The sequence below is a fragment of the Eleutherodactylus coqui genome, chromosome 4, assembly GCF_035609145.1.
Source record: "Eleutherodactylus coqui strain aEleCoq1 chromosome 4, aEleCoq1.hap1, whole genome shotgun sequence".
NCBI classification, from domain to species: domain Eukaryota; kingdom Metazoa; phylum Chordata; class Amphibia; order Anura; family Eleutherodactylidae; genus Eleutherodactylus; species Eleutherodactylus coqui.
Window position 1 is genome coordinate 284,901,924 of NC_089840.1, and position 15,124 is coordinate 284,917,047.

The 15,124-nt window shown below is 44.8% G+C and overlaps 2 protein-coding genes across 2 annotated transcripts; both read left to right on the forward strand.

The window, feature by feature from the left end:
- The first annotated feature begins 755 nt into the window (after positions 1-755).
- Positions 756-10,832, forward strand: LOC136624353 (zinc finger protein ZFP2-like). Its single transcript, XM_066598302.1, has 6 exons — positions 756-1,001; positions 1,615-1,794; positions 1,882-2,005; positions 2,088-2,152; positions 2,523-2,625; positions 9,493-10,832. The coding sequence occupies exons 1-6, from the start codon at positions 924-926 to the stop codon at positions 10,830-10,832; spliced, it is 1,890 nt and encodes a 629-aa protein (XP_066454399.1). The 5' UTR covers positions 756-923.
- Positions 10,833-10,913: 81 nt separating this feature from the next.
- Positions 10,914-13,925, forward strand: LOC136624501 (gastrula zinc finger protein XlCGF67.1-like). Its single transcript, XM_066598488.1, has one exon. It carries the CDS (start codon positions 10,914-10,916, stop codon positions 11,190-11,192), a length of 279 nt encoding a protein of 92 aa, XP_066454585.1. The 3' UTR covers positions 11,193-13,925.
- Positions 13,926-15,124: the final 1,199 nt, after the last annotated feature.

Consider the following 15,124-nt stretch of genomic DNA (forward strand, 5'->3'; position numbering starts at 1 on the left):
TCCTGCCCATGTGCAGAACCTTACATTTATCAACATTGAACTTCATTTTCCATTTTTCTACCCAAGCCCCCGGCTTATCCAGGTTATTTTATGCGCTGCGGAATAAGTTGGCTCTATACAAATAAAGATTATTATTATTATTATAAAAGATTATTATATTATTTTGTAGCCATAGATCGTCCCCAGTTGTATTAATTTTCGTATATAATTTTGTATCATCTGCAAATATTGATATTTTTCTGAGTTGTGCCTCTATCAGGTCATTGATAAATATATTGAACAGAATGGGGCCTAATACTGAACCCTGTGACACCCTGTCGCCCAGAGTATGAACCATTTATTACCACCCTCTGCTTTCTATCTCCAAGCCAGTTCCTTACCCAGATACACACGTTTTCACCCAGGCTGAGCTGTCTCATTTTATATATCAGCCTATTATTCGGCACGGTGTCAAATGCTTTAGAGAAATCCGGATATATAAGATTAATAGACTCTCCCAGGTCCAGCCTAGAACTTATTTCATTGTAGAAGCTGATCAAATTGGTCTGACATGATCGACCCCTCATGAACCCATGCTGATGAGGGGTTATACAGTTGTTTTCCTGGAGGTTTTCTATGATGGCGTCTCTCAGAAATCCCTCAAATATTTTTCCAATTATTGAAGTGAGACTTACCAGCCTGTAGTTACTAGTCTTTCTTTCAGACCCCTTTTTGCATATTGGAACTACACAGGCAATGCGTCAATCCAGTGCTACAACCCCGGTCTCAATAGTGTCTAGCCATCATGTCACTTAATTCCTTTAGAAAACTTGGGTGTATTCAATCTGGACCCGGCGATTTTACATTGTCTCGTCTTCTTCCCATTCAAGATCTTCAGCTGATATCTTCTATATCAGATAATTATCCTGATTGACCCGAGAAGGATGGGGAGGAACCGGGACAAGATGGCGGAGAGTATATTCACCCTCACCCTAGAGATACTCTTCCAGCTTACAGGAGAGGTGAGAGATTCTGGGGATGACGTCACGTTCCATCATTCTTATCTTTGTCAATCTCTGTTCACATCTACGGTGGAGGATTTACTGCAGATTCAGTCCTTCGGCCGCCTTCACATGAAGCGTGATTACTGCAAGCGTTCCGCAATGGTAGCTTGCAGCTATTACGCAGTAAATAAGCAGTGGCCAAATCCGCATCTTAATGGCTCATATTATGCTGCGGACTTACTTGCCAAACTTCTGTGGATTTTATCCTTTGTTCTTCAGGGGTTCAAAATCCGCAGCATAAATCCGTAGTATAAATAGTCTCGCTGCGGATTTAGAATCTGCCGCAGTTTTCAAAAACTAAGTAGATTAGTTATAGAAAATACCGGCACCGCGTGAAAGACATTTTATAAATCTCCCCCGCATGGCCTGTACTGTAAATGCTGCAGCCAAGTGTGAAGACGGCCGGAATGCTGGAAACTATTGCAGCTGGTAAAATGTCGAACAGCCAACAGAATAGAACAACAGAACTGATGAACACAGATGTGAAGAGCCGACATAACTGCCGGACCAGACGGGGAGGATACTAGAAATGTCTGCAGGGATATTTATGGATGTATCTCCCCATAAACAGGATTACACGGTAGTGAAGAAGACTTCTAGTGATGGCTGTCAGGCCCCGGTGTCTGATGGATGGGGAAGACCCCTGAGCCCAATCACAGGGCCTCCACCTCACCCCCTGATACTGGAGGAGATCAATGAGCAGAAGATCCTAGAACTCACCAACAAGATGATTGAGCTGCTGACTGGAGAGGTGACGCTGCTGGGAATGCTGGGACATTATACAGTAACGCTATGACGGTATAACGTCTGGGTGATGACGGTATCATTGTGTTGTCAGGTTCCTATAAGGTGTCAGGACGTCACTGTCTATTTCTCCATGGAGGAGTGGGAGTATTTAGAAGGACACAAGGATCTGTACAAGGACGTCATGATGGAGGACCACCAGCCCCCCCTATCACCAGGTAATAGACAGGACTAAATCCACACGGCCTTTATTATTTGTATGTAGAGAATGAATTCAGTGGCTGTCTGTGTTTTCTGCAGGTAGATCCAGTAAGAGAACAGCAGCGGAGAGATGTCCCCGGCCTCTTCTTCCACAGGATGATCAGGTAGATGGAGAAAAGGTCTCATGAAATCTTCCCTCTGGTCTGTAGGACGGCTGGGAAGGTCTTGTGTTCAGTCTCATTATATGATTGATACTTGTGTAATGAGAAAGCTGGAGATGGCAGGATTACAGCCGACCGCGGACATTAGATCTCCGCATCTTATCACTTTTTTCTGGTTCTGGAGACTTCTGGTTGGAATAAAGAAGCAACAGGTTGGAGTTATACAGGAGACCTGCAGCTATTTGGCCCAGATCACTACTGCTGTCATGTCATTCCGGCTCCTCATACTAATTAATGACCTTTTCTGGCCATATAAAACCTTCCACACGACTTCTCCAACTGTGTGATGACTTTTACAATATTTATTTCACAGCTGGTGAAACTGGAGGAAGATCTGATCCCTATTGATGCTACAGAGACACATGTGAGTGGGGATCAGCCGTGTAAGGAGGGGATTCCTACAGATGACCCCCCAGGTGAGACTACATGTAGAGAAGAGTCTGTGTTGTCGGGGTTTTCAGCTGTATATTCCTTTATTCAGCCACAATTTATCTATATATATAAAATAGGATGTGTGTATGTGCCACCATAACTCATGAACACCTGGAACAATTTCAACCAAACTTGATACATTTATAAGTCATTCCGTGTTGACAAATTTTTTGGGGGGTGGAATAAGACAACCCCACTACCCCAGGGGGGAGAGGTGTCGAATGCCGGAAATGTACTTGAGCAGATGGTTTTTATTTCAGTCTTACACGGACTACCTCCTCCTCCTCTAATACTAATATATTGCACAGACCTCCTGCTCCCAGATAATATCTTACACAGACAACCTCCTCCTCTGCTCCAACTACCACGCAGCTTCCCACCAGCACTGAGCCACTATGTACCACACAGAAATGAGCCCAGCAGCCACTTTTATGAAAGCTGTCCAAAACTAAATCTGTGTTGCCCACAGAAACCAATCACAGTGCAGCTTTCATTTTACCTCAGCAGTATAACAAATGAAAACTGAGCTGTGATTGGTTGCTATTGGGAATGAAAATTACAGGGGAAGATGGTGAGTTTTTGATTTTTAATTATTCCAGTATTACACAGTCCACCTGCTCCTCAAATACTAATATTACACAGACGACCTCCTCATATACCAATACATTACACAGATGACCTCCTCCTCATATGCCATTATATTACGCAGACAACCTCCTCATCATATACGAATATATTAAATTAGTACCTTTTTTTATATATATATATATATATATATATATATATACACACACATGTTTAAATTCTTTTCGTGTCTAAAAAAAAATACACGGGCAAAGCCGTGTAATCAGCTAGTATATAATAAAGTGTAAATGTTATATAATATTTTTATATAAACATTCAATATATTCTGCTAAAAAGAATAGAGGGAACATCTCAATCACACATCAGATCTGGATGATCTCCATCCTCTGCAGACTCTTTCATGTCTGTCACATGTGCTCATTGTGAAGCTGCTCTTATCTGTGAAGAGAACGGTGGGCCAATGGTTGATCTGCCAATTCTGGGATCTCTCGCAAATGCTCTTCAGGCTGCATGGTGCTGGGATGTGAGCTCAGCTTCCACTACAGAATGTTGGGCCCTCGTGGCCCCTTATGGAATATTTCTGATATATACAGCAATAAGCTACACAAGCTGTTATGTTATTTCCCCTTAATGTTTTGGTAGAGCCACAGGCGCCGTGTAAGGAGAAGCCATCCTCATTCTGCATTCAGCTGCTCCTTCCATCTGCCCCCAGCTGATACCCCATGCACTATGTCAGGATCTCTGCAACATCCAATCACTCTATCAGACCTGGACCCCCGTCCCCAGTGCTGCCTCCGCACATGTGCAAGTACTATTATCATGTCCCTCTCCTCTGCTGCTGGAACCAGAAGGACTGGGCATGCTCAGTAGGAACTTCCCACATCTTAGTACAAGTAACAGTCAGCTGGGTTAGTGAATGGCTACAAACACATGTGTGCCCACTGATAATGGTGGTGCCAACCTTCTAGATGCGTCTTTATTCCCCGGTCAGCAGCACATGATCAGCAGACTGTAGTTGCAGCACAGTACAGGGCACTTTACAGCAGGGGGCGTCAGCAGCTCTTATCCACCCAGAAGTGTGTACCTGCCTGCGCCCATGATTGGCACACATGAGAAAAATCCTGCACGCCATACGGACACGTGGGCGAAGAAAAATGGCCATCAAATTATGTACGTACGCTTTCCTGACCAGACACAATTCTGGGTAAATTCTAGACTCAATTCCGTGCGTATGCTCCATTCAGACATGTTATTCAGATAGATTCAGTATGCTTATTACTGAACCAGCAGCACATTTATAGTCCTCATGGGATATTATATGATAGAATATGGCAAGGAAAAGCTATTTTTGTCCTAAAGGCGTCCAAATTGCAAAGAGTTATAAAATCAAGGGTGGAGAAAATTATGAGAATCAATTAGAAAAAAATACAATAAAAAGTGTTAAATTAATAGAAAGGTAAAACATGAGTAACATAAACCTATAATATCAACATATTAAATTCAAAAATTTATGTAAAACTGTATAGAATTATAAAATTATTAAATAATACAATCATTTTATCCTATTAAGTAAAGCTGCATTAAAAGCAATTCTGCAATTGGTGAGGGTTTTAAAATACAATAAAATACACTACAGTAGGATGAAGTATGAGGGATGTGTAGGGAATAGAGATGAGCGAACGTACTCGTCCGAGCTTGTTGCTCGTTATTGTATTAGCGTGTTCGGGATGCTCGTTACTAGAGGCGAGCACCACGCGATGTTCGAGTTACTTTCACTTTCATCTCTGAGACGTTAGCGCGCTTTTCTGGCCAATAGAAAGACAGGGAAGGCATTACAACTTCCCCCTGTGACGTTCCAGCCCTATACCACCCCCCCTGCAGTGAGTGGCTGGCGAGATCACAGATGCATTCTGACATTGTTCAGGGAAAGTGCTGTCTTGCTGGAGTTGCTATAGGGAGAGCGTTAGGAGTTATTGTAGGCTTCAATAACCCCAACGGTCCTTCTTAGTGCCACATCTGACCGTGTGCAGTACTGTTGAGGCTGCTTTTTGAAGTGTTGCACATTTATTTATTTTTTTGTATATCGGCCGTGCAGAGCATTGCGTCCAGAGCATTGCGTCCTGCAGTAATTTTACATAGTCCAGGGCCAGTAGTGGTGAGGCAGGGACAGAAGACATATACAGTCTATATAGGCAGTGGGCTTTTCAAAAAACATTTGGGGAAAAAAATCTATTTGCACTGCCTGTGACCGTCCTCAGTGTACTGGGTCTCTGCTGGGGGTAGTTGTCCTAATTCATACGCAGCCAGCTAAGTGTTACAGCAGGCTTGCGCAAAATTCTTTCCTGGCTCTGTGTTGCCTGTTACATCACCGCTGTATTCCTGTCCACAGTGAAACAGTCTGCAGTAATTTTACATAGTCCAGGGCCAGTAGTGGTGACGCAGGGACAGAAGACATATACAGTCTATGTAGGCAGTGGGCTTTTCCAAAAAAATTTGGGGAAAAAAATCTATTTGGGCTGCCTGTGACCGTCCTCAGTGTACTGCATCTCTGCTGGGGGTAGTTGTCCTAATTCATACACAGCCAGCTAAGTGTTACAGCAGGCTTGCGCAAAATTCTTTCCTGGCTCTGCTGTGCGTTCCGTAAGCGAAGTCAGCCTCCAACCACAGGCCAATAAGCGGTACATTTAATTACAGAGTTCTGTTTCTGCACTACTGGTAATACACCATGCTGAGGGGTAGGGGTAGGCCTAGAGGACGTAGACGCGGGCGAAGACGCGGAGGCCCAAGTCATGGTGTGGGCACAGGCCGAGCTCCTGATCCAGGTGTATCGCAGCCGACTGCTGCGGGATTAGGAGAGAGGCACGTTTCTGGCGTCCCCACATTCATCTCACAATTAATGGGTCCACGCGGTAGACCTTTATTAGAAAATGAGCAGTGTGAGCAGGTCCTGTCGTGGATGGCAGAAAGTGCATCCAGCACTCTATCGACCACCCAGAGTTCTGCGCCGTCCACTGCTGCAACTCTGAATCCTCTGGCTGCTGCTCCTCCTTCCTTCCAGCCTCCTCACTCCATTACAATGACACATTCTGAGGAGCAGGCAGACTCCCAGGAACTGTTCTCGGGCCCCTGCCCAGAATGGGTAGCAATGGTTCCGAATCCTCTCCCACTGGAGGAGTTTGTCGTGACCGATGCCCAACCTTTGGAAAGTTCCCGGGGTCTGGGGGATGAGGCTGGGGACTTCCGGCAACTGTCTCAAGAGCTTTCAGTGGGTGAGGAGGACGATGACGATGAGACACAGTTGTCTATCTGTGAGGTAGTAGTAAGGGCAGTAAGTCCGAGGGAGGAGCGCACAGAGGATTCGGAGGAAGAGCAGCAGGACGATGAGGTGACTGACCCCACCTGGCTTGCTACGCCTACTGAGGACAGGTCTTCAGAGGGGGAGGCAAGTGCAGTAGCAGGGCAGGTTGGAAGAGGCAGTGCGGTGGCCAGGGGTAGAGGCAGGGCCAGACCGAATAATCCACCAACTGTTTCCCAAAGCGCCCCCTCACGCCATGCCACCCTGCAGAGGCCGAGGTGCTCAAAAGTCTGGCAGTTTTTCACTGAGAGTGCAGACGACCGACGAACAGTGGTGTGCAACCTGTGTCGCACCAAGATCAGCCGGGGAGCCACCACCACCAGCCTCACCACCACCAGCATGCGCAGACATATGATGGCCAAGCACCCCACAAGGTGGGACGAAGGCCGTTCACCGCCTCCGGTTTGCACTGCTGCCTCTCCCCCTGTGCCCCAACCTGCCACTGAGATCCAACCCCCCTATCAGGACACAGGCACTACCGTCTCCTGGCCTGCACCCACACCCTCACCTCCGCTGTCCTCGGCCCCATCCACCAATGTCTCTCAGCGCACCGTCCAGCCGTCGCTAGCGCAAGTGTTGGAGCGTAAGCGCAAGTACGCCGCCACGCACCTGCACGCTCAAGCGTTAAACGTGCACATAGCCAAATTTATCAGCCTGGAGATGCTGCCGTATAGGGTTGTGGAAACGGAGGCTTTCAAAGGTATGATGGCGGCGGCGGCCCCGCGCTACTCAGTTCCCAGTCGCCACTACTTTTCCCAATGTGCCGTCCCAGCCCTGCACGACCACGTCTCCCACAACATTGTACGCGCCCTCACCAACGTGGTTACTGCGAAGGTCCACTTAACAACGGACACGTGGACAAGCACAGGCGGGCAGGGCCACTATATCTCCCTGACGGCACATTGGGTGAATTTAGTGGAGGCTGGGACAGAGTCAGAGCCTGGGACCGCTCACGTCCTACCCACCCCCAGAATTGCGGGCCACAGCTCGGTGGTGGTATCTGCGGCAGTGTATGCTTCCTCCACTAAACCACCCTCCTCCTCCTCCTATGCAACCTCTGTCTCGCAATCAAGATGTGTCAGCAGCAGCACATCGGCAGCAGTCGGTGTCGCGCGGCGTGGCAGCACAGCGGTGGGCAAGCGTCAGCAGGCCATGCTGAAACTACTCAGCTTAGGAGATAAGAGGCACACGGCCCACGAACTGCTGCAGGGTCTGACAGAGCAGACCGACCGCTGGCTTGCGCCGCTGAGCCTCCAACCGGGCATGGTCGTGTGTGACATTGGCCGTAACCTGGTGGCGGCTCTGCAGCTCGGCAGCCTCACGCACGTGCCATGCCTGGCCCACGTCTTTAATTTGGTGGTTCAGCGCTTTCTGAAAAGCTACTCACGCTTGTCAGACCTGCTCGGAAAGGTGCGCCGGCTCTGCGCACATTTCCGCAAGTCCCACACGGACGCTGCCACCCTGCAACATCGGTTTAATCTGCCAGTGCACCGACTGCTGTGCGACGTGCCCACACGGTGGAACTCTACGCTCCACATGTTGGCCAGGCTCTATGAGCAGCGTAGAGCTATAGTAGAATACCAACTCCAACATGGGCGGCGCAGTGGGAGTCAGCCTCCTCAATTCTTTACAGAAGAGTGGGCCTGGTTGGCAGACAGAAGACAGAAGAGTGGGCTATCGTCCTGCCCCTTTTAAAGAGGGTCGCTGCCTAGCCGTGCCAACCCTCTGCAGTGTGTGCCTGCGGTTCCTCCTCATGGCAGACGCACTTATAAATAGACATGAGTGTGGCGTGGCATGAGGGCAGCTGAAGGCTGCGCAGGGACACTTTGGTGTGTGCTGTGGACACTGGGTCGTGCGGGGGGGGGGGGGGGGTTGGGCAGCATATAACCCAGGAGAAGTGGCAGCGAAGTGTCATGCAGGCAGTGATTGTGCTTTGTTGGAGGTAGTGTGGTGCTTAGCTAAGGTATGCATTGCTAATGAGGGCTTTTCAGAAGTAAAAATTGTTGGGAGGGGGGGGGCACTCTTGCCGCTATTGTGGCTTAATAGTAGGACCTGGGAACTTGAGATGCAGCCCAACATGTAGCCCCTCGCCTGCCCTATCCGTTGCTGTGTCGTTCCCATCACTTTCTTGAATTGCCCAGATTTTCACACATGAAAACCTTAGCGAGCATCGGCGATATACAAAAATGCTCAGGTCGCCCATTGACTTCAATGGGGTTCGTTATTCGAAACGAACCCCCGAGCATCGCGAAATTTTCGTCCCGAGTAACGAGCACCCGAGCATTTTGGTGCTCGCTCATCTCTAGTAGGGAACACAGATCACATTAGCTCTTAGGAAACTGTAAATAAGCCTACATGCTTTTTCCTGCACCACACTCTAACCAGTTTGCCTCACCTCAGGATGCTGACCACCGCTGTAAAATCCAAAAATTTAAAGCGGGTACATTCAGTAACTCGTCTGGCCCCAGAAGGTATATAAAAAGCGTTGTAAATGGCGGTCTACATATTCTGAAAGATTACTGGTAATAGACCTGATTTTGGCTGTGATTGGGCGTCCTGGGGGGTTCCTAAGGAATTTGTAGATTTTCTGTAAAAACAAAAGGATACGGTTTCTGGAGTATTAATGCATATAAAATCATTTTCAGGAATGTGGTGCTGGTTTATTAATAAGTATACTAAATCTGTGTGAATAACGTGTGAGCAGAGTGTGCACGGAATTGTACCTAGAAGTTCATATGAGTAAAACCATATACATAATCTTTACCGATTACCAACCGACAGACTTTGGAGCGCGGGATTTGTGTAACCTGTCTTGTTCACAATGTGTATGAACAGTTTATATAGAAATGTAATAAAATATTAATATAATTGTTATATTCAAAAATATAAAAATCTGTTTAATTCTTGGCAGATGACGACACCAGGAGATCCGAGGGACATCTGATATCTTCAGGTTCTACAGTGGAAGATGATGGTAACATACAAGATACAGGCGAGGAGCCTACTACTATCCCAGATAAACCCTCAGCCCTTCACAGCAAACATCTGCCATCTGATCCTTCTATACAGGTTCCATCTTCTGATTCATCACAGACTAGTAAGCAACATAACATTTACGGAAGAGATGTTGAAGAAGAAACAGCTGCCACAGGGAAGAAGTCCTATTCATGCTCAGAATGTGGCAAATGCTATACCCAAAAATCATATCTTGTTAGACATCAGAGAATTCACACAGGGGAGAGGCCATTTTCTTGTTCGGAATGTGAAAAATGCTTTATAGATAAACCAAATCTTGTTGAACATCAGAGAATTCACACAGGAGAGAGGCCATTTTCTTGTTCAGAATGTGAAAAATGTTTTATAAGTAAAGCAAATCTTGTTAAACACCAGAGAACTCACACAGGAGAGAGGCCATTTCCTTGTTCAGAATGTGGGAAGTGTTTTAGCCGGAAAGCACATCTTGTTCAACATCAGAAACTTCACACAGGGGAGAGGCCATTTTCTTGTCCTGAATGTGAAAAATGTTTTACGGATAAATCATATCTTGCTAAACATCAGATAATTCACACAGGGGAAAAACCATTTTCCTGTTCTGAATGTGAAAAAAGTTTTATAGATAAATCACATCTTGTTAAACATCAGAAAATTCACACAGGTGAAAAGCCATTTTCCTGTTTAGAATGTGGAAAGTCTTTTACCTTTAAATCAAATCTTGTTGAACATCAGAAAATTCACACGAAAAAGAAGCAATTTTCCTGTTCGGAATGTGGGAAAAGTTTTAACTATAAATCAAATCTTGTTGAGCATCTGAGAATTCACACAGGGGTGAAGCCATTTTCCTGTTCAGAATGTGGCAAGTGTTTTAGTCGGAAAACAAGGCTTGTTGATCATCAGGGAATTCACACAGGGGAGAAGCCATTTTCTTGTTCAGAATGTGGGAAATATTTTACTCAGAAAACCTATCTAGTTAAACATCAGAAAATTCACACAGGAGAGAAGCCATTTTCCTGTTCAGAATGTGGGAAGGGTTTTATCAATAAATCAAATCTTGTTGAACATCATAGAATTCACACAGGGGAGAAACCATTTTCCTGTTTAGAATGTGGGAAATGTTTTACCCATAAGTCAAATTTTCTTGAACATCAGAGAACTCACATAGGGGAGAAGCAATATTCTTGTTCAGATTGTGGGAAGTGTTTTACTCAGAAAACCTATCTAGTTAGACATCAGAGAACTCACACAAGAGAGTAATCATTTTCCTGTTCAGAATGTGGAAAGTGTTTTAACTCTAAATCAAGTCTAGTAAATCATCAGAGAATTCACAAAAGGCGGATGCCACTTTCCTGTTCAGAATGTGGGAAGTGTTTTACCGATAAATCAAGTCTTGTTGTACATCAGAGAATTCACACAGGGGAAAAGCCATTCTCCTGTTCAGAATGTGGGAAGTGTTTTGCATATAAATCAAATCTTGTTGAACATCAGAGAATTCACACAGAGAAGAAGCCATTTTCCTGTTCAGAATGTGGGAAGTGTTTTACCTCTAAGTCAAATCTAATTAAACATCAAAGAATTCACACAAGGGAGAAGCTATTTTCTTCTTTAGACTGTTAACAATATTTTACAGATTAACAAATTCTAATTTAACATCAGAGAAGTCACACAGAGAAAAACCTGTATTCATGTCCAGAATGTGGAAAATATTTTCCTCGACAATCAAAACATTTTAACCGTAGAAAAGTTATGCAGGGAATAAACCATGTTAATATTTTGAATCTGGCTGTCCTCTTGGGTTATCTTGATTGAAAGCATCGGCCACCTAATGTGTACTTCTGTTAGTGACCATCAAGATGGTCTAATTTATGCCCTGGATTGTTAAGAGCATCTTCTGGTGTTATAAAATGGTAGAGTTACCCAGATGTAGGACTTTGCATTTCTCCTTGTTAAATACCATTCTGTTTGTTGCTGCCCACTATGCAAGCTTTTCTAGATCTTTTTGAATACTCTCTCTTTGTCTTCCCTAGTTTTAGATATCCCTCCTAGCTGTGTGTCGTCAATAAATTTGATCAGTTTCCCATCAATTCACTCCTCCAGATCATTTAGGAAAATTTTGAACAACACTGGGCCTAGGATAGAGCCTTTTGGTACTCCACTTGATACATTCTTCCACGTAGATGTGCAGCCATTTAAGACCACTCTTTGAGTCTGCTCACTGAGCCAGTTGTGAATCCACCTAACAGTTGCCTTGTCAATCCCATATTTGGTCATTTTTTTCAATAAGTATAGTATTAGATACTTTGTCAAATACTTTACTAAAGTCAAGATAAACTATATCCACCAAATTTTCCTGATCAACCCAGTCGGTGATACATACTGTCATAGAAGGAAATTAGATTAATGTAGCATGACTTGTTTGTTACAAACCCATGGTGGGTCTGGTTAATTACTCCATTCTCATCCAAGTTCTTGCATACGTGCTGTTTAATAATTTGTTCAAAGATCTTTCCCGGTATAGAAGTCAGGCTCACAGGCCTATAGTTTCCTGGATCCACCTTTTTTGAAGATAGGGACATTTGCCCTTTTCAAATCTTCTGGGACTTTTTCTGTTCTCCAGGAATTTTCACAGATTTTGGTGAGTAGTTCAGCAATTACCTCCGCTGCTTCCTTTAGTATTCTAGGATGTAGTTCATCTGGACCTTGAGACTTGAATTCATTTAAGTTAGCTAAGTGTTCCCTCACCATCTTTCTGCTTATACATAGCCTGTATTCTTTTATCCCCCCAATAGCACAGGGAAGTTCAACTGATGTTCCATCTACTTTCTGAAAGAAAACAGATACAAAATAGGAATTTAAAAGTTCAGCCTTCTCAACATCATTCTTAACCAATTCACCATTTTTATCTTGTAATCATCCAATAGCATCTTTGACTTTTGTTTTGCTTTTGACATACCCCCCAAAATCCTTTTTTATTGCTTTTGGCCTCTGTTGCAAGCCTCAATTCATTATTAGTTTTAGCTTTTCTGACACTTGCCCTACAGTTTCTGTGGGCCACATTATATTCTTCTTTAGATATTCCGCCCTCTTTCCGTTTGATTAACATATTTTTCTTCATTTTTAACATGTGTGCAAGTTCTGTGTTCATCCATCCTGGTTTCTTTAAATGTTTCCCATTCTTCCTTATTTTAGGGATTGTTAACTATTGTGCTTTCACAATATTTCCCAAACTTTTAGGACATTTGTGTCCTGAAGAACATCCAGCCATTGTCCTCCACACTATATACTTTTACATAACTTTATTAATACTCAACATCACATCATGTAGAACTCTAAAATGGTTGGAAATATTGAAAAAAATGACTGCACCTATCATTTTCTGATGAAAGTCTGCTCATAAATCATGCATCCCATGATCCTTTTTCTATGGAAGTATTTTAGGCTTAATCTAAGACGGCTGCCGACAAGATAGCCAATAGGAACTACCACTAGGGCAAAAAGTTTGTACCCACCTATCTAATTGTTTTACAAAGTTACCTACTTGTATCTCTTTTTGTTCAGAAGATACGCTGGGTGGCCCTGACTTTTAAATCTCCCTTTATAATTAAAATAGCTTTGCAATAACCGATTGCTTATATGTAACAACCTCTGGAATATATTATTGTGTTACTGTTTTGCACTCTCTTTGTATTTTTTAAAGGGATTGTCCCACTTCTAGCTGTTTTTTTTTTTTGTTTTTTTTTGCAGAAAGCAGACAGCTCTGTACTTTGCACAGTGGTTGGGGTTGGTACTGCAGGCTGAGTACTACTGAAATGAATTGTACTAAGCCTGCAAAACCAATCTAGCTCACTGCACAATGTATAGAGTGTATTGTCAATTCGAAAGGCAACAAGTTCGGGTACGGCTTTAAAGAAGGACAAGTGGGCTGATACAGCACAATTTATTAAAGGGTTTGTCCCGCAATAGCAAGTGGGGTTATACACTTCTGTATGGCCATATTAATGCACTTTGTAATATACATTGTGCATTAAATATGAGCCATACAGAAGTTATTCACTTACCGTATATACCGGCGTATAAGACGACTTTTGAACCCCGAAAAATCTGCTCTGAAGTCGGGGGTCGTCTTATACGCCGGTAATACCAAAAAAAAAGTGTAAAAAAAAAAAATCATTACTCACCTCCCCCGGCGTTCTGTCGCGCTCCGGCAGGATGTCGCTCGCTCCTCGTCCCCGGCGCAGCATTGCTTTCTGATTGCGGGGCTTGAAATCCCCGCCTCCAGAAAGCTAATACACACGCCGTCAGCCAGTTACAGCCATTCAATGACAGCATTGAATGGCTGTGATTGGCTGAAGGCGCACGTGGCTTCAGCCAATCACACTATTCAATGACATCATTGAATGGGTGTGATTGGCTGAAGCCACGTGCGCCTTCAGCCAATCACAGCCATTCAATGCTGTCATTGAATGGCTGTAACTGGCTGACGGCGTGTGTATTAGCTTTCTGGAGGCGGGGATTTCAAGCCCCGCATTCAGAAAGCAATGCTGCGCCGGGGACGAGGAGCAAGCGACATCCTGCCGGAGCGCGACAGAACGCCGGGGGAGGTGAGTAATGATTTTTTTTTTCTACACTGTATTACCGGCATATAAGGTGAAAGTTGGGGGGTCGTCTTATACGCCCCGTCGCCTTATACGCCTGTATATACGGTACCTACTCCGCAGCTGGCGTCCCCGTCGCTATGGTGCCGTCTAATTTCAGCGTCTAATCTCCCGATTAGACGCGCTTGTGCAGAAGGGTCTTCTCCCTTCTCTTCGGTCTGGGCACGAGCGGCGTTATGGCTCCGCCCCCTTCTACGCGTCACTGCGTAGCTCCGCCCCGTCACGTGTGCCGATTCCAGCCAATCAGAAGGCTGGAATCGGCAATGGACCGCACAGAGCCCACGGTGCACCATGGGAGAAGACCCGCGGTGCATCGTGGGTGAAGATCCCGCTGGCCATCTTGGTGAAGGAAAGAAGAAAGAAGCTGCAGAGACGGGATTCGGGTAAGTAAAATTTTTTTTTTTATCACGTCCCTTGGGTTTGTCCCGTGCTGAACGGGGGGTCTATGAAGAAGAAAAAAAAAACCCGTTTCGGCGCGGGACAACCCCTTTAATACAAATCTATATAAATAAAATTGAATGAAGGTCTGTCTGTTCTTTATGCGATACTACACCATTCATCCGATCACCATGAAACTTTGGGAAGTTGTTGAGTACACTCCTGGGAAGATTACTGGCATAGTACAACTATCCTACGATAGGTGGGGTGCGTGCGAGCGTCGTCGACAGTTATGCCTCCCCAGACAAAGATCGTTTGATTTCCATCTCAAGCACGAAAGCAAAAGGCATTACGAGCAACGGGATGAGTGTTCAACCAGAAAATGATGCATCCACCGAACGTTTCGCAAGACAATTGCTGGATATTAAGAATGCTGAGGTAAAATGAAAGCTGTGCTGTGATTGGTTGATACTTCTTATACTGCTGAGGTAAAATGAAAGCATCACTATGATTGGT

Excerpts from the sequence above, each read along its gene's own strand:
- LOC136624501 (XM_066598488.1), top strand. The coding sequence starts at position 10,914 with ATGCCACTTTCCTGTTCAGAATGTGGGAAGTGTTTTACCGATAAATCA.
- LOC136624353 (XM_066598302.1), top strand. The coding sequence starts at position 924 with ATGGGGAGGAACCGGGACAAGATGGCGGAGAGTATATTCACCCTCACC. Across the intron at positions 1,795-1,881 it reads TTGAGCTGCTGACTGGAGAG|GTTCCTATAAGGTGTCAGGA; the intron begins GTGACGCTGCTG and ends TTGTGTTGTCAG. Across the intron at positions 2,006-2,087 it reads CCAGCCCCCCCTATCACCAG|GTAGATCCAGTAAGAGAACA; the intron begins GTAATAGACAGG and ends TGTTTTCTGCAG.